At 32.6% G+C, this 19,126-nt stretch overlaps 1 protein-coding gene and 1 long non-coding RNA gene across 3 annotated transcripts; one reads left to right on the forward strand and one right to left on the reverse strand.

Moving 5' to 3' along the window:
- Window positions 1–839: 839 nt before the first annotated feature.
- Window positions 840–4,464, reverse strand: LOC128554646 (uncharacterized). The gene is made up of 3 exons (XR_008369654.1): window positions 3,753–4,464; window positions 1,330–1,418; window positions 840–888 (listed from the first exon to the last, which is right to left on the reverse strand). It is a non-coding gene; the product is annotated as an uncharacterized LOC128554646 (long non-coding RNA).
- Window positions 4,465–6,051: 1,587 nt separating this feature from the next.
- On the forward strand, window positions 6,052–18,083 carry LOC128554645 (uncharacterized). 2 transcript variants are annotated; one of them, XM_053535940.1, is made up of 6 exons: window positions 6,052–6,078; window positions 6,403–6,471; window positions 16,002–16,220; window positions 16,672–16,708; window positions 17,131–17,229; window positions 17,466–18,083. In XM_053535940.1, exons 2-6 carry the CDS (start codon window positions 6,424–6,426, stop codon window positions 17,864–17,866), a joined length of 804 nt encoding a protein of 267 aa, XP_053391915.1. In that variant the 5' UTR covers window positions 6,052–6,078; window positions 6,403–6,423; the 3' UTR covers window positions 17,867–18,083. The 2 variants fall into 2 exon arrangements, with proteins under 2 accessions (XP_053391915.1, XP_053391916.1); XM_053535941.1 differs by lacking the exons at window positions 6,052–6,078; window positions 6,403–6,471 and adding an exon at window positions 13,329–13,463.
- Window positions 18,084–19,126: the final 1,043 nt, after the last annotated feature.

The raw sequence follows: 19,126 nt of genomic DNA on the forward strand, positions 1-19,126 counted from the left end.
GTCGGACAAGAATGAATTACAGTGCCTTAATGCGTGCTTATTAAAATTTTGATTATAAGATGACGAAACGAAAGTATTTATTTCTTATTATATTCTGCGCGGAGTATATGAGTATATTTGTCCTATAAAGATTTAACTATTGTTAATCTGCAGGTTACTAGTACAAGTGTTATCACGATCAGAAAAAGTAGGGAAATCCCCATTTTTTTCACTTAGTTTCGAGGGACCCTCTCAAAGTAATATTACACGATATTGTTTATTTTTCAATCAATTACGCGGGACCGTCTCAAAGCAATATTACACGATATTGTTTGTTTTGCTCTTGCGTTATTTACTCATGGTAGCTGATTTATGTCATACCTATTTGTCGTTCTGCTAAATTTGGGATCCTCAGCAGTAATTTGGCCTCAGACTATAAATCATATTAAATGTATTACCTCTTAATGTTTCAATTGTAACTAACATGGAATGATAAAAATAACTATTACGCGGTTTGTATCATATCCAATCTATTTTACAATGCCCTAAACAAATAGAGAACCAATATAAGTCACAACATTTTTAAAACAATAGCCAGCCTGAAAAGGATGTAAATATAATGCCATTACCACTTCTGACGGAACAGTCATGAGTTGCATAACCTCTCCTGACAAAAACATGATCACCTGCATTTACTTTAACAACTATTGTCCCAGTAGCAGAATGGTCGTCGTTTATTTCATCAGAATTTGCAAATGCGGTTCCTTTGACTTGTCCATTGACAATCATTTCAGCAGTTACGAAAGTACGGCGTACGGACCCAACAGTTAATGTAAACACGTATGTCCCTGTTACAGGCACGTCAAAATTGCCATCGCTCACGTCGTAGTTATTTCCGTTGTCCGTTTCCTGTAAAAAACAACAGAAAGCTTCCTGTGATAACAATGGTAAATAGTGTTAGGTAATTTAACATTGTTCTATACAATAAGGATATATGGTTGGACTCGCCAAACTACAAAGTCATACTGGATTTTTCAACAAAGTTCGACGTCTTTATGCTCAGAAGTTACACTATACATTTGTACTTATTTTCTTTTATATATTATTATGAACATGTACTCGAAATAAATCATGTAATACACAGTATTACTATCGTGTATCTGACGTTCTACAGGTATAAACAACATTTTATAAAAATCTCAACATAAAACATTAAGAAAAATGCTAATTTAAGCAATATTTGAAAAAGAGCGCTTATTTATCTTTCCCAAACTCTGCAGAATTAAAAACAAACGCGTATATGCAATATCAAAAAGGACTGACTGATAGATTTAATGGAAGTAACGTTACCTCAACATCGAATACAAATGTTTAATGAGTACTATAACATCGGTCGCCACTTAGATGTACATGGAATGCAATATTTGTTGCTGATAGGACTACAATAGAAGAAGGGATAAAACGTTGTTACATTTTATTTCGAAAATAAATGAATAATGATAAGACTGATACTTAGACCAGCTGCTCATTTAATTGCCTGGATTTTCTGCGAAAGTTTAAAATGATACTTAGTACATAGTATTGCAAGGCTGATTTATGCATATACTGTTATATTCCAATCGACGCATAGATCTGCAACCATTCTGACAATTGACATAAACTGATCAATTTTCCTTCTATGGAACAACTTTGTGCGAATAGATACCCGCTATGTATATACCATAGTCCGGCGAAGACGAGAACTAAAAAGAATATTGAACCGGATAATAAACTGCACTTGAACCGTTCACTATGAAACAGTATTGGGGCAAAAAATACAGCTTTGCACCGCTGCATCGGGCCTATCCACATCACTATCCGACAACTGAAGACTTGCCACTATACGACATTCATTTGTTAACATGGTACCTTCTTTATTAGTCTATGCTAATGATGTTTTCGGTCATAATATGACCTAAACATCCACTGTATTTGTTAATGATAAACATGCATCGTACCTTCCCCTGTGGATTTAGCGATGTGTTAAACAGTAATTGTGCATTGTGACAATTGTAATTCATACAACTGTATACATGACGTAAAAAGTTTTAAATTGTCAGAATAAATAACACTTTTTCAGAAGCAAGAAAATACACGAACTACCTCAGTAAAGTCGTGGTTACGGATGCTGAAACCGGACCTATACCACGTTTCTATACATCCGATAACCGAACCGACGCAAAACTAATTCTCTAAGTGTATCTCAGGACTAGCTATTTACAAAATAAGTATTATACTCTACCCAACTACAAAAACAAGCACGATTTCGTATTGCAGTGTAAACGACAGCTCACGATGACGGATCATCATCTTACACGTTTCTATGGAAGAAGCTATTTAAAACTTCTGCCTCGATCAAATATTCAGACATGGTTTATATATGCATTTCGTAGTTTACGGTAAATATAGCGACAAGCTATTTAACTAAAAAAGCATAAGTGAATCCATATACTCTACCCAGCTACATAAACAGATATGATTTTGCCATGCGGGAGTCTAATGATGCTGGAATAAAAAGAAATTAAATGTTTTACTGTATGTTTGCAAATAAGTGGTACATCTTTTTGCTCACGGCTGTACGCAATATTCAAATAGTATAAGGTTAAATATAGGCTAGGTGCTGCATCGATTACCGAATAAATAGATATATATATAGGCAGACGAAAACTTCCGAATCGGGAACATGAGCGCCATCTGATGTAATAATATGGCACTTTCAATATAATGAATACAGCATATAACACCTATATATTACAAAGCAAGACGCATTTTTGCATCAATAATGTTTCATAGTTTACTTGTGTATTACTTTTGGTACCCAGGGCATGCGCGACACAAAGCGGGTATCCAGCGCAGTGAGTTGTTTCCAGTGTCAGTTTCTCTCTTTCCCATCTTCTAGTATTTTAGAGTATTGATAGGAGTGCATTGTTAAAACATATTGAAATTGTAACAAAACATATTCTATGACCGCCACACATGGTCAGTTCTTATCGAAATGATGAAATTTATTAGTTGACATGGGCGGTGGAAGGGGGACCTTGACCCCAAGCGTCTGTGGTTGAATGTTTTTCTCCATTCAAATATGATAGTGTACAGTTCATATTGTCTTTGTATAAAATCTCGAAAAAAATCCTCTCGGTCGTATTATTCATAGCTTTGCAGTAGAGAGAACTAAGAAGTCTGTTTAATGACCATACATTTAGCATATGATATACACTCATTGAATGACTGGCCAGACAATAGTCAAAAGTATTGGCCCAAGATCCAAAAGGCCGAGAGCACAGAGTTTTAATTAACTTTTGACCATCAAGCCAATCGATATGTGTTTTATTACATAACATCAGAGAAAATTATCTTTGGACTGGTCATTAATTATTGCTGAAGCATTCTATAACTTTCAGAGAATCTTAGTTGCACATAAAACCAACGTTTACCTGTGAAACATTTGTTAGAATTTCGAGGAAAATAATGTTTTAATATTTTCATGGGCCAGAATCTTGAACTGGGAACATTTTTCTGGCCATAAAATTGACCTTGCTATTAAAGAGATCAAAAAAAATAATAATAATCCTACTGCCAACCAATGACGTATCTTAGACATCTGAACCGAAATGTATGAGCAGATAAGTTATGGATTAAATGGATCAAAAAGTGGTAACAGTTCAAAGTAATTCACTCTCATATTTATAAAAAGAATCAAATACCAGCTATCAGAATTGAAATCAATAACTTACAACTTCTTCTTTTTTTGACATTAGCGTCATCTTTAACATCATTCCATTTGTCCATTTCTCCATTAACACTTTTACGCATTCCTTCTTTGGCTTCAAGGATAAGAATTCTTTCTTTGAGCTGATCTATCTCAGCAGATTTTTCTGAACGAATAATATCCAACTGACTTTTTTGAGTTTTTATTACTTTTTCCAACTCAGAAAGTCTTTGTTCAGTTTCATCTGTTCCATAAACAGGTAACATGAAACAGAAAGAAAATGCAATCTGAAACAGACAGACAAAAATATGAGACATTTTCTTTGCTATTTCAAACGTTTCGTGTTTATATCAGTAAAGTAAGAAAGACAGTGTTGAGAGCATGTTCAGGGCATGCGACGTAGATAAGATTGATTTGTGACACAGACAGCTGTTATAATCTGCAGTTTGGTTATAATTTAGTATAGGGTCCATTTTAGGGCAAATATCAGTTCATAACGTCAACATTATTGCTTTGTTTCTTCATGTGAAAGTTGCATGTATTAGTCTTATAAAGCAATGTCTTCTGGTCAAATTATTTCAAAGTTTATTTGTTGAGTATATGGAATAATATACATTTATAGCTTTACAAGACTGAACTTAACGTTAATGTAAAGTGTTTACTTACGATATACGATATGATTACGTCATATCACTTCTCAAGTAATTTTCGTTATGGAATTTTATATATTACAAGTACCACTAGGAGACTTTGATCAAAACATGAATTTATTGCAAACATTTTGAATGTCTGAAATATTGTTACGTTGCACTTAACGATTTAGTCGGTGCAAATAATGTTCCCCTTATGACTCTATAATTAGTTGCAATAAGAATGATGTATATAGAGTTTAGAGTCAAAAAAGCAAATCCTGGCAAAAATGTCCATCTCATTAAACTTACCAATGGCTTATTACATGAGGACTCATATTTGGAAAAGTCGACGAAACCATTTATATTACATGTCATATGTTATAATCGATACTTACTTTGAAGCATTTAACGGCTTTTTATTTGTGACTTATCAATATACAAAGTCATATTCAATGCAAAAATGTTCTAACTTTTCCAAACACATCTAGCCTATTAAAGTTGTTTTTAAGATACGGGTAGGTTAGGATGTTAAAATATTAAGCGTCAAAGAAAAGATAACACCAAGATGCACTATATGTTTTTCTGTTACTAAATTATTAGATATACACAAGAAAATAAAGTTCTTTGGTCTGATAAAAAGTGCTTTTTTATTACATGTATATACGAATATTCTGTCACAATTACAGAAAGTATTTACTTACAGGCACCAATGTTTCAAACATAATTACTCATAATTGGAAGTTATTTGCATCCTGGGTATATTTTGGATATTGCAATCCATAATCTACCAACACTATTTTGACTTATTTTGTATAGATTTGAACTTGATTTTTTAAAAAGGCACTGGTTGTCTTTCGTACTTGTTGTATTTATAAAGCATTAATTTTTATAAATAGTATGTTTTAAGGACATTGTTGAAACAGAACCTTACTTAAAGGTTACAGAAAACTTAAATACGCATTATAAAGTTGTAAACGCATAAATCATTTAAGACAACTGAAGTTTGCAAGTTTCATCATCATCATCATCATCACCTCCTCCTCCTTCTTCTTCTTCTTTATCTTTTTCTTCGTATTATTATTATTATTACTATTATTACTCTTATTATTATTCCATTCATCACAAAATTATCATAGCACTTCTATACAGTGAATGTCTTCAAACTACTATAATATTTAATCATTAGGGAATAGTCTAAATCAAGTGATATTGTTAATGTTTTGGAATTCTATACAGGAAATCCCCAACCCAAACTCTGGCCTCTATATGGTCTGAACTTATTTTTACATAATACAATAAATTACGCGTTACATTTTGTGTGTTAGGGCAGGGATTTCCTCATAAAAATACCAAATTACCTAAGTTTTAAATCCATTCTATAATTACTGTGATTGAGGCAAAATATATGTTTTTGTAAGTATACCACAAAAGTTCCAATCATAGTTAAAATTAATATCGAAAAAAATATAGGATATGAATAGCAAATGTTTTATTTCAGGTATTTTAGCAATGTGTAAATTGAGACCCAATTATCATTAGTTTACGCAAAAGTCATTCAACTATAACAAGATTTTAGCAAAAATAAATTGGCGGCCATTAGTAGTTACACATTGACAACACATCGCGCTTTTGTACATGATTTCGTCTTTTAGCCAGTGTTTTATTGAGTAATGCATTAAACAACTGAAAATAGTTAATACAGGTGAACATTATGTACAGGTGCTTATTCTATCGGGCGATAATCATTTATTTTTTTGTAAATTTTCTGACTTCCGACATTTGATGTTGGCTGTATGATTGTTTTCAATATATAAAAAACTGTTTATATTAGTTATGACTACAAAAATACAGTCACTAGAGGGAGTAAAATGGCATGAAAACATGACCGGTTTTGTTTTATCTGTTTATATCAAGGTATAGATTAATACAAAATTCAAGAGTTTGAAAATTTCACCACGCCATATACATCACTTTAAACTAAGTAATGCGAATTAAAGCATCGTTTCAAAGAATTTATATTTTCCATTTTAATTTCTATTTAAGGTCAGCAGAATTCTGTGCTAGATGATGATGTCTACAACGAAAGACTGCTCTGGAACATATAACTTAAAGGTACGTTTCAAGGTAACTTTTTAAACGTTATGATTATTTTGTAACTGTTGCTCATAGAGGTTATCTCTCTTGACAGTTGAATATTCTGTAAAACTATTATCTGCTTGTCAAATTTACGCCTTTAGTGTGGTCAGTCACATCGAAACAATATTGATTATTGTTTATTTTTTCGTATATTTTGTCAGATAATTATAAAGAAACAGAGAGGCCTATTACATAAAATGATCCCGTTTAGAAATCCATGTTTTACCATTTTTTTATTAAATTTGGTAATTAACCTCCTGTCACTAACACCCCTAACCCACCATATTATCCCCTGATTAACTGATTATCTATAATAAATATTGAACGACTGTCTTAGTGCTAACAGCATTTTTCATGCGATAATGGGAATATTATACTGTGTATATGAAAATTGCTATAGACTTTACTCGGAAAAATTGCTTGCAAAACTTTGATGATACGATATTGACAGCATAAAAACACTTGAAAGTCAATTTATGCCATGTTGGTAGGTTGGCATTCGCTGTTCAACTTTGAAACTTGTGCAAGGGAATAATCAATAAAGTGGATAGATATTTATTAGTTTAAGTAATTCACCATAAATATATACATCATAGATTCACCATAAATATATACATCATAGAGGAGTATCTATCCGTTTAATGTAATTAAAGACCACAATTGCACATAACGATTACTCTAATCTGATAGTGGTTAAGGTGTCGACCGCTCAATCTCAAGGTCGTGGGTTCGTGCGCCACTGGAGGTCAAAACGACGCCTTCTCATATGACACTAGGTCTGTTTTTCACATTAATTTTAAAAATAGCTTGACGCTTTTATCACACTCTTCTTTCATTACATAAATGGTATACAACACAAAAAAGCAAACACTGACCAAAGCTAGGAAAAAATAACAAATTGTGAGGTCGAAGACAATTCAACTAGCTACAAACGTGTGAACGGACATTCCTGAAGAGATGTAGTGTGATTGAAATGGAAAAGTTCATCAAAAATATTTTGTCAGTGGAGAAATAAAGGCTTCTTTCTTGGGTAAACAATAGCGAATAACCAATTAGCTTTAAAATGAAAAACGTCAAATCGGTAAAGTTTAAGTCTTAACATAATAAAATATAACGTTTATGTATGATAAATTGAACTGAAATTTTCATAGATGGAAAAAGTGGTTTGAAGATACAGTTTTTGTTTTGAAGTGTTACCAGAAGAAACTGCTCACTCTTACAACCACCACCTTATCCCCCCTCCCCCCCTCCCACACACAGCATCCTTCAATCCATCATTGAGCCAATTTGTGACAGGTTTAAAGAGAAGTCTTTCAATACACTAAACAGAATCTCTACTACCTCTGCTTGGGCAGTTTGAACACGCAAATATTTATTTTTAGTACAAAATGTTAAAGGTGCGAAAAACAATTTGGTTCGAATAAAAACCACCGCCCAATTCGTTCGAAATGATTTAACGATCTGTTCAGATCGTTAAGCACGACACATTATGTTGTGTTAGTGTATTGTTTTCAGCTTGAACCTTTCGGCTAGGATGGTTCTAATGCTCCCGTTTTAAAAGCTTTGGGTATTGTTTAATCACCCTGGGATATGACGTCTGCCTTTTAATTTTGTCTTTTGGCAGTTTATGTGATATGAAGGCTTCATAACCACAGATCCACTCTCTATATTCCAGTTTGTTTAGTTCTGCCTATTGTTTTCTCGTTTAGGGCATAGCCATTATTTTATCTAGGGACCATACGCTGCTTTTCGTGGAATTGAACTCTGTGCATCATTAAAGTTCTGTGCGCACCGCCGCATGAATACATCTGCGGATGTCTCTAATTTATATTCTAGTACTAATAGCATGTGTAAAGGCTCAAATCGGGCCTAGAGGGTGCGAACGGTAGCATGTTTTTTCCACTACCAGGTTCAATCAAACCGAGCCTGCAGTCGTGATGGGTGATCTGTGGTTTTCCACTTTTTTTTTACATTGACAAGTAGAAAACATTTCAATGATGGATAGTTATTCAAAACTATTGGGAGCTGCATGGAATTGTGTCCTAATATAACACCGTGAATATAATATCCCTTGAAGGATTAAAGTATGCAATAAGAAACGCTTTTAAAATGGTGTTGACTTTAGTGATTAAAAGATTGACATGTATAAAACTTACGTTTAAAGTCAGGTCTTAGTGTTATTACACGTTGATGACCATGATTCTAAATACTTAAAATGGCAACAACAATATCCACATGAGCAGATGACCGACTTACAAGCGGGATGGTTAATTAAGATGACATGGTATTACAGATTTGTTTAATTTTGTATTGATCGTTTACGGGATGTTCAGAAAAAATTATATATGTTTTATTGCTTGATTGACTCATTTGTGTGCATCAAAACGAGATGTTAGCGAATATCTTCTAACCACATAATTATGTTTAACTGGTTCGAGTGTTAACCTGTCTGTTTGTTTTATGAAAATATTGCAAAATATTTTTAAATTATTTTATTAATTAATAACATAGCTGCTTTAGATTTCGTTACACTTTTTTTTTCACTGTGTTATCTACTTCCTTGACTCAGTTTCAAAGATAGCTGAGACTACCGATATCAGGTTTACACCGTGGCATTGCCATTTCTTCATTGCTTATAAATAACATCACATATCTTAGGTAAAATTGATTTTGATCAATTTATTCGGATAACATTATGGTATGTTAGAAATTATACTACAAATGTTGTTAAGATTTATTTGTATTAAACATGCATATTTATAATCACACGTTTTAAACTAAAGTTGTAAGAACGATATTTGAATAGGGACAGGAGCATAAGTTTCCGATCTTGTAAGTCGCAAAAAGGATATATTCCGGGTATGTTACCGGTATGTCATTTGTAGGCTGGCGAGTTCCACCACACTATAACTACCACATCCCGGATATATCGGTATGACTATGACCAATATTACTCCCGAAACTAAAATGACAGATGTATCGTCAAAAGTAAACAATATCTAAAATGTTTATAATTTTATAATATTATAATCATGATAATGATTAAAATCTCACGTTGGCATTTTTTGAAAAATAGATTTTTTTTTCAATTTGTATATTTATTTGTCTTATTATATATCTCCATATGGTACAAGTTAGACTTTTCAACCAATAGTGTAAGTCGGATTATACTGAAAGTCTTCTTTCCTTCTACTTGTGGAAAAGTGAAACTCAGTATTTCATTGTTGACACTTTGCACAGATCGTATGAGCTTTAACTTATCTGCCAAAAGTATTTCGTAATGATGCGTATACAAATTCTGGTGAGTATAAATATTAAAATCTACATATATCAAGATAAATTCTACCCATAGAAAATATTTTTATTGTGTTTAATGTCAAACTGACACAATTATTCAAATCTTTGTGAAGGCTCCTCAAGTAATTGATACATAACTGTTAATGATAAGATTTGGTTCTGATTCAGAATTATTACACTTTGTTGTTTTTTCAGTTTAATCTTTAATAACATGTTTACTTTGAACATAAGAGTGAAAATTTCTTTGTAAATAATGTATGTGCAGTTAAAAGGTTAATTTAAAACTTGACACTTAGAAGGGACTAAAAAAAGATCATAAGTACTCTCAAAACACATTATTTCATGGGATCAAAAAGAAATAACATTATATCGAAACAATTAAGTTAAAATTCTAAAATTCTAATCGCTTAAAGCTTCGACGAAAGGACTGAAAGGACTGTAACATATATTTAAGTAATATTGAAACATTTTCTATTTTTGATCTCGTGTGAATATTTAGCAGCAATTATTTCAGCATGGAAAAGGCTGTCTCACAATCAGGTTAAATAAGCAGCAGAATATAGTTTTGTGAATTTATGTTAGCAACAAAATTGCAGTCTAATAATATAAGATGACAATCCTAGCCATCTGAGATCTCAAATCAACGAAAATAGAACACGGTTTCGTACCTGTGCGTGTTAAATGCACAGCAATGTTTCAGAAGTTGTACGCCCTTATGCAAAGGATAAAGGGAGTTCTTAAGTTTTGACGCATGTTAATTAATGTTTCGTATAATATTACACTCTTTCCATCACATTGTTTAAAACTTTTTTTAAATTATGGCGATATATTTACATTGCAGTTTGAATACAGGATATGAAAGGAGACGGTCAGGAGAAGAATGTCTGGAGATTTGATACCGAATCGTTAGCTACGTTACTAGAAAGTTTAACGTTAGACACCAGTCAAGATTCAAACTCACTTTCTGCTCCCCTTTGACAACTTTATCAAGCAGCTATGGCGAGGAACAGCCACCTAGTTTACCAGAGTCTACCTTAGACTCCAGGCAAATTGCAAACTCACTAAAAGCATCTTTTGCGCCTTTATCAAGCAGTTCCGTTGACGACAGTCACCTAAGTCACCAGAATCTTGGTTATACTCCAGCCAAGTTTCAAACCCACAAAAAACATCGTTTGCGCCTTCATCAAGCAGCTCCGTTGACAAACAACCACCTAAGTCACCTGAGTCTAGAGTAGCATCCAGCCAAGATTCGAACCCACAAAGAGCACATGCGATAACGTCGTACAACATTTTTAAAAGTGTTTCGGAATAAGCGGTTTAATTAATATCAATCAAGTTACTGTATCAATGCATATGAATAGCAAAGACATTATTTATGACATAGACTTAAATAGACCTTATAGTACGATGAATAAAACTGTAATGAGATCTACATAAAAACTGTTAATTTAAAAAATAAGGTAAAAACCGCTCAATAGAACTTTGTATTGAACATACAAAGACATAAATTTCAATTATAATGTATGCAAGTAAAACAACCAAAACAATATGTTATTTTACTATCATAAAACACAAAACAATTTGTTTTCTTATTAAACAATGAAGGCTGAAAAGTGCAACAATTCAGTTTTCTGACATTGTTTATAGAATAAGAGACGTTGGTCAATTTGACTTGTTATTATAGTAAAAGGATGTAGATCTTTTGATTTTCGGCAGGCAAAGCTAAGGTGTGATAAAGAGAATATCACATTTGTGACTTTTCACATTCAGGAATTTGAATTTATTAAACTCGTTGAATACAGTTGATATAATGCTCGGCAGGGCCTCATGTTTTATTAACTTATTCAGCTCGTATAATAAATTCAATCTATTTAATTAAAATGATATATATCAAGCAGTGATTTGCTCTTAAAAGAAATCATTTTTGTCGCTTAGATGCGTATTTTTAAATCACGATTTTATTTAATGAAAACCCCACTGTTTCGGATAAACCATTTCTTAAGTATTCAATACCCGTTTTATAACATGGCATCAGACTCGATTCTGAGATCAGTAAATGACAATTTTACGATCTCTTTGTGAGGTAGGATAGATTCCGAGTATTTGTCTGTATGAGTGGAAATAAAGAGTCACAAAAGTATCTTTAAAAGTTTGAACGATTGATTAGGTAATCTTAAATGAAAAAACCTTGAAGATTATCAGTGGCTAAAATGTATCCATTTTTAACAATTTTAGTGATCACGCTTCAATAACATTTAATTTATTATATCGCAGTAACTTAGACTTTGATAATAAGGTTTACTAAAAGGAGTATATAAAGTGGCGTGATGAAGATAAAGCATCATATCGGGCAATACTGGTTGAAAATACGGTTTAACGACATTCTGAGAGGAGGAGAGAGGATGCGGCGTCAATAAACAACATGGCGAACGACTTTACTAATATCATTCGAGAAGTGGCGGATCCATTGTTTAAAAGAATTGCCTATAAGACACGTTGTTTTAATGACACACGTTCAAATAATAGTAACAAACGGCGTGACTTTGAATGTAAAACAGCGAAAAGCGTTTATTGACTCTGCATAAAAGTGTTGAAGAATCATTAGAACTGGAACCATATTTAAATAATATTGTGTCTCGCAATCTGCGCATTGCACTTACAAAACTTCGAATGTCATTTTAATTTCAAATATTTCAAATTTTACTTCTAAGTTATTCATCAGAAAGTCGAAGTATGCAAACTGTCCATAGAAACAGTAGAGAACAATAGGCCTCGCCCAACACGACATAAATGAAAATTTTGCAAGCTCGGTTTGATTAAGCTTGTTCATGGACGGCAGTGGACATGCAAGCTACCTTCCACGCCCTCAAGCCCCGAGTTGAGAAGATATCAACATTTATACATGTTACAAACACCGAAATAAAATTTAGTCACCCGTAGGTGTAGTCATACGTCGGTGTACATGGAAACCTCAATAAGGACACAGAAGAGTTCAATTCCATGAAAAGTAGTGTATCGTTATGGGTTTGCCCGAAACGAGGAAACAATTGGCAGAACTTAATAAACCGGAATTTAGAGAGGGGATCTGGAGATTTGAAAGCAGATGATTTTGGAGTGTCAATATAGGCGCCTATCATACAGAGAGTTTTACTCTTTGAGCACGTGCACAGAAGTAAGATAACTTGTCAAAATATATCAATCTAGAAGTAATACGACAGATGCCAAGTGAAGGAGACCATATGTAAGACAAAAGATTGACAATGAAAGCTTATGCCACGGCTAGTATAATATAGAACAATTTAAATCTAATTGAACTTTGCAATTGTTTGCTAAATTATTACATGACTTTGTTATATTCTGTTGTTATTTTTATTCAAAAACATTGGACGCCTTAATACTAAGTTCTTCGTTACGCCCCATGTGTAGCAAAGTAATATGCTATTTTTGCTTCAATACTCTTCCTTAAGTATACGTACAACCTTCTATTGGATTTTCCGAAATTCATTCAGACGTACACATTACTATAAAACAGTAGTAAAATATTTTCCCACGCTATAAATCTCGCACGATTGCGTGAGAATGTGTATGTAGTCAAGGAAGTTAAAACAATCGTACATTGGTGATAATAACCGGGATTTGGAACTATCTTATTTAAACATCAGTATCGTATGGTATCTGCCTTTTCATTATAGTTTTATTCCTTTTTTATGACAAGAAATAATAACAAATTTAAGTAAATTCTCATATATTACGAGAGCATAGTATAACGATACCACTTCCACTTTCTGTATTGTTTTGTTTATATTATTATGTAGAGTACATAAAATTTTAAATTATGAAAAGCAATTAATAAATTAACCTTTAAATTGGTTGTTTAAATATAAAATTTAAGACGGAATATATAAGTCTTAATTTGATCTTTCTGAAGCATGTTGTTTAAGACTTTCTTAAAGTTTTATTCAAATTCCGTGTATCCACTCTTGCAGATTGTCCTACATATCAAGTCATTTATAAATATTTAATTCCCTATTATACTTGGATTATTGCGGGAAGAACTTTACTCAATGCAAAGATGTTGTCAAAACATGATTATTGTATGACATCGGAAAATATTTTAAGTCTAATAGGCTAAATTCAGATCCACCATTTAAGCTGAAACGGTTAGATATCATGTTATCATATCAAACATCATATATATATATTAAAAACAAGAAAAAACTCTTCAATGTTTACCATTAAATTTGATATTACAATGAACTGACTTATCACCAAGCTTTTTACCGTACAGTAACTCATTCTTCCTTATTAACTGGTGTCATAAACGTGTACAGATAAATGCTGGGAAAGATTGTTTTTTGTGTCACTGATTGATCTCTAGTACTATGTCTATCCTATGGCATATTTCATTTCATCTTACATGCTAAGGATAGAAGTACAGGAACGCGTATAAAACTGGCAACTGTCAAATATGTATTCCTTGTTATATAAAGTTATTATCTTTATTATTATAATTATTATCAGTATTATTATTACTACTATTTCATTATAAAATGATTAAAATTTAAGCTTTATTTCTATCAACCACGCCTGGGTTTCTGATAAGGGATAGTGGTAACAATGTACACATTTCGCTTTCATAGGACCTCGAACCAGTGACGGCCTTCTTTAAATCATTTTGATGAAAAGCCGGGTAACCCCTACATAGTGATTAGTTTAGTGTTCTGTTAAACACATAGCAACAAGCTATGTACAAGAAATACTGTCTTAAGATTGTAGGGCAATCTAAATAAGATACCTTAATTTATTTGCCATAAACAATGTTCACTCTAAAAAGGATATTACAGAAAATATTATATGTGAAAGCCACTCCTGTGAAATTGTAAAGCAGCATTACAGCTTTTTGTAAGGTCATCATTTTCGCAATAAAGTTGATGAGGAAAAGATTTCAACAAAGCCTGAAGATTTGACATGCCTACACTCAACAAAATTCCTAATCGGTCAGTTTTTATTGCATTACTATTTTGTTAATAATGTAAGTATTTACATGAAATTTCACATACCGACATTTAAATAGGTACTGGAGCTAATTATTGATTTATATTTTAACGACTCACCGCCAAAGTAACCGCTTTAGGCGTTTTGGTCAATTTAGCATATTTTGCACGTGTTAATGAGCACTTTTGGCATTACTGACGAAAGTCCTACTAGAAAAACACATATCATCGTTAAATTGACACAAGAGCAACGCGCCCGGGCTGTCGGAATTATACAACAAAATTTAAAATCGGTCATTTCAATGAATTGTACTTTGGTTAAATTTCGAAAAAAGAGCGCGGATGGTAGATAAACGAGTGAAGGTTCTTGTAAACGGAAATAAGGTTACAAATGGAAATAACCATCAAAGTTACAGTTACAAACAAATAACATCAAAATTCTATTGAAATTGTAAAAACAATAACACTCTTGCCGTAAATGCGTCCCAGCTAGCAACATTTTGACAGCTCTATCCCATAGCTCTTGTGTTAATTTCACCATAATATGTGTTTTTCTAATTGGACTTTCGTCAGTAATGCAAAAATTGTAAACGAACACGTGCATGTTGGTGCACATGCACTGCACGTGCAAAATATCCAATATTAGGCAAAATCCCTAATGCGGTTACTTTGGCCAATAGTCACCAAAAATAAATTAGTAATTAGCTGCAGTTCCTATTCAAATGCCGGCATGTAAAATTTCGTGCAAATACCTGCATTATTGACAAAATAGTAATACAAAAATTAAATGACCGATTAGGAATTTTGTTGAGTGTAATATGATAAAACAAAATTTATCCAGCAAAATCAAATCTGCATTTTAGTAATAAAGAGAAAGTGGTAACTAAATAAAAAAAAAAGTGCACAGGTACATGTACAACAAATATGATAGACCTCGCCATGTGTTTAATTAACATAGTTTTATATGAAGAAAATATTGTCGAAAAGTAAAAGTCTTAGAAATACTTCGTATCCTTTTTGTTTTTCTCTGTTTACATGCTAGAAAAAAAAAGGATATCAATAGAATAAGTCTGCAATACATTTTCTTTGCTGTTGACACTTCTCTCATGTACAACAGTTATGACTGGTAGGCCTCACTATAATAATTATGTTTTATTAACATTTTTGTAATGGAAAGAGATTTTAACGTGAAATATTTTCTGTCTCCGTTTACAGGCTAGAAAAGAGTTATTGACAGGATTAATCTGCTCTACGCTTTTCTTGGTGTCTATTCTTCTCTCCCTGGCTGTGTACTGGCGTGAACTTAGAACAGCCCCAGTTGAACCGAAGTTTTGTTATTTTGATGAGGGTCTCAGCTCTGACAATAGAAATATTGATTCAAACAAACAGTATTGTTGCAAAGCTAGCGATGTATTACTAAGAATGGTTGAAAAGGTATATGAGCAAGTACATTAAATTCTCGGTTATCCTCTCAACGTGTATATGAAAATTAAAAATGATTTGAAATTACAAAAATGACAAATGCATATAAAAGGATATCGTACATTTGTAATACTGTGAAATCATTAATATTCGTGGGGGACTAATTTTCGTGGATTTTGTGGTTGAGTCAATCCACGAAATTTAGTCCCAACGAACAAGTAAAATTCCCATTCATTTTATGTTCAAAAGATGAAATCAACGAATTCATATCCCCACGAAATTGCTGTTTTGACCAAAACCACGAAATTTCATGCCCACGAAATTAAATGATTTTACAGTAACTTCTAATTTGCTTTCAATTCAAGATGTTTACGTAATTAACAGCATTTCATACTGTTCAGTTATTACATTATTTTCAAAAAAAATATTTTTTACTGATGTTTCTTTTTTTACTATATTTTAGAAGACAGCTGAAAAATACAATAACAACGCAAACCCAGGTACATCTTCTATAGACAATCTATTTTTCTTATTAAAAGTGTCGCTATTTTTTGACTGTCATAAGCCAAACAAGAAATGTACAATGTTTCTTTAATAAACAGCATGCAGTTCTTGCTTTTCAATCTTCTACAATAAAGAAATGAATTAAAATCGTTTTCTAATGGAATCGTTGGCACATTTACATTTCTGATCTCTCTGTCGTGGGGGCTTTGTCTCACTCTGTCCCTCTGGTCAGATCGCTCTGTGTCTGTACTAGTAGAGGATGAATTATGCGCCCTGTGTGGCTGCATTTGAACTATGTAAAGCGCCTTTGAACGTGAAATTGATCATGAAAAGGGCGCTATATAAATCTGGTATAATAATAATAATAATAATACAACTTACAATTGAAAATGTCATGACAAATAAATTACTTTTTCAGAATATCCTTCATTCAATCCTGCAACCTTTAACAGCAAGATTTCAAAAGGAGAAAAAACCACAATGCAGCTTAAACATATTGGTTCTCATGCGAAGCCAGGTAATTTTTTTTTAATTTTCTGACTAAAGGCAGCTTTGATATTTGCAGATTTTGGATATTGTTGTTTAAGAAAGTAATATAAATTAATGATCTGTTGTTCGATGATATTAACGTCTCAGTTTGTTTACTTTTCATTAATTTCGTAAAATTAGATCAATGAATTATATGACTAGAAGTATTTCTTCCTAATAGTATACAGAGGTCAAATCTGATTTTGATTTTTCACTTTGTACTAGTGCCAGGTCAGCCAACAAAAATATTTTGGAATGAAGTTATGAATTCACCGGGCGAACTAAGACATCTTAAAAAAGAAGGGGCTATTTACATACAAAAATCTGGTCGATACTACATATCCACACAACTGACTACAAGAAGGGAAAACACAACTACCCATAATGATGACCAGACAGTGAAACATCTTGTATATCTAATCTCAGCTGATAAAGGTACGGAACACATTCTACTAGAAAATGCAATATCAGCATGCGAATTGACTGTCCAGCAATCAGAGCAGTCAAGCAACATAGGTGCAGTCTTTGAACTTAAAGAGAAGAATCGAATCTACGTTGCAACGTCACATCCGTATCACATCGTCTCTGGCCCAGGAAGAGATCATTTTAGCATTCATAAGCTGTAAAATATATGCTGTGTCTAAGCTGCACGGACATTCATGGGCAATATTACGCATGCTGGAATAACATTTTGAGTTTCGTTTTACAAATTGTTATTTTTTCTCTCAAGCATATCCGTGATTAATTCATACACTTATACAACCGTTAATATTTCTGTTGAGTGTTTACATGCCATAAACTGCAGTCTATTTTATATTTTTATAATGTACAATCTATAAGTCATACAGTCTCTCTTTTATATTTGTACCAGTATTTGGTAAGGAGTCTGAAACAAGTGTTTAATATAACCATAATTATTATCAAAACAGATGAATTTAAATTGGTTTCAAGTTATTAAAACCTATTTATTCACTTTAACCAGTTTAAAACTTTAGAAAGTATACCCGTAATCAAACATTAATATCAAAAAAAAAACGACTAGACTTAAATGAAATGAGTAATATTTACTCGTTAAGGTAAGCACCAATCACAATTGTTAAATAAGGGTCATTTGTAAATTTTAATCAGATTTATAAGTGTTTCTGCGTTCTCTTAAATGACTTTTTCTTATTTTCCTTTGTTATTATTAATATATGTCCTCTTTTCGTTTTGTTCTCTCTGCTGTTATCAGATGAATTACCTTTCCTGCAAACTGACTTCGCCGTCTGGATTTGTCGGTATGCCGGTAGGAGTTTCATCTTTGTAATTTGTGGATAATTTTGCTTTCTTTCTGTGCAAACTCTTTGATAGGCCTGAAAAACAGTCTTAATTAGACCAGAAATGTATCATGGAGGAATGCATTTAAGTTATCACAGATATAAGTAAATCTGTTGGAATTGTATCAGATTACACAGTTAAAACACACGAACTACACAGGTAAAACACACGAACTACAAAGGTAAAACACACGAGCAACGCGGGTAAAACACACCGTCACTATGTCGTAGTTATCAGAAAGAAAATGATGTCTCGACTTCTTGTCATCACATTTTTTTTCATCAAGCATATCTGTGATAAATAAATTGATACCTTTAATGTATTAGATGATATATCAATTGTTAAACTTTTTATATTATTTTATTTATTAATTTTGCTATTTTACAAACAATGCTGTTTAGAAAAATGTCTCTTGGAGAAAATAAAACTAGTCTTTATCAACAATTGGTGTTTATTCACAGATCGAAATTCATTTAATTGTAAAAGAACGAAAGAAAAACTAGTGGTCTTACAGCCAGGCGGCCTTTACTCACAGTAGGTCCGTAGCAAAGGTTTGACTGTACATGCAC

Source organism: Mercenaria mercenaria, unplaced genomic scaffold (genome assembly GCF_021730395.1).
Source record: "Mercenaria mercenaria strain notata unplaced genomic scaffold, MADL_Memer_1 contig_589, whole genome shotgun sequence".
Classification (NCBI taxonomy): domain Eukaryota; kingdom Metazoa; phylum Mollusca; class Bivalvia; order Venerida; family Veneridae; genus Mercenaria; species Mercenaria mercenaria.

Excerpts from the sequence above, each read along its gene's own strand:
- LOC128554645 (XM_053535940.1), top strand. The coding sequence starts at position 6,424 with ATGATGATGTCTACAACGAAAGACTGCTCTGGAACATATAACTTAAAG. Across the intron at positions 6,472-16,001 it reads CTGGAACATATAACTTAAAG|GCTAGAAAAGAGTTATTGAC; the intron begins GTACGTTTCAAG and ends CTCCGTTTACAG. Across the intron at positions 16,221-16,671 it reads TACTAAGAATGGTTGAAAAG|AAGACAGCTGAAAAATACAA; the intron begins GTATATGAGCAA and ends ACTATATTTTAG.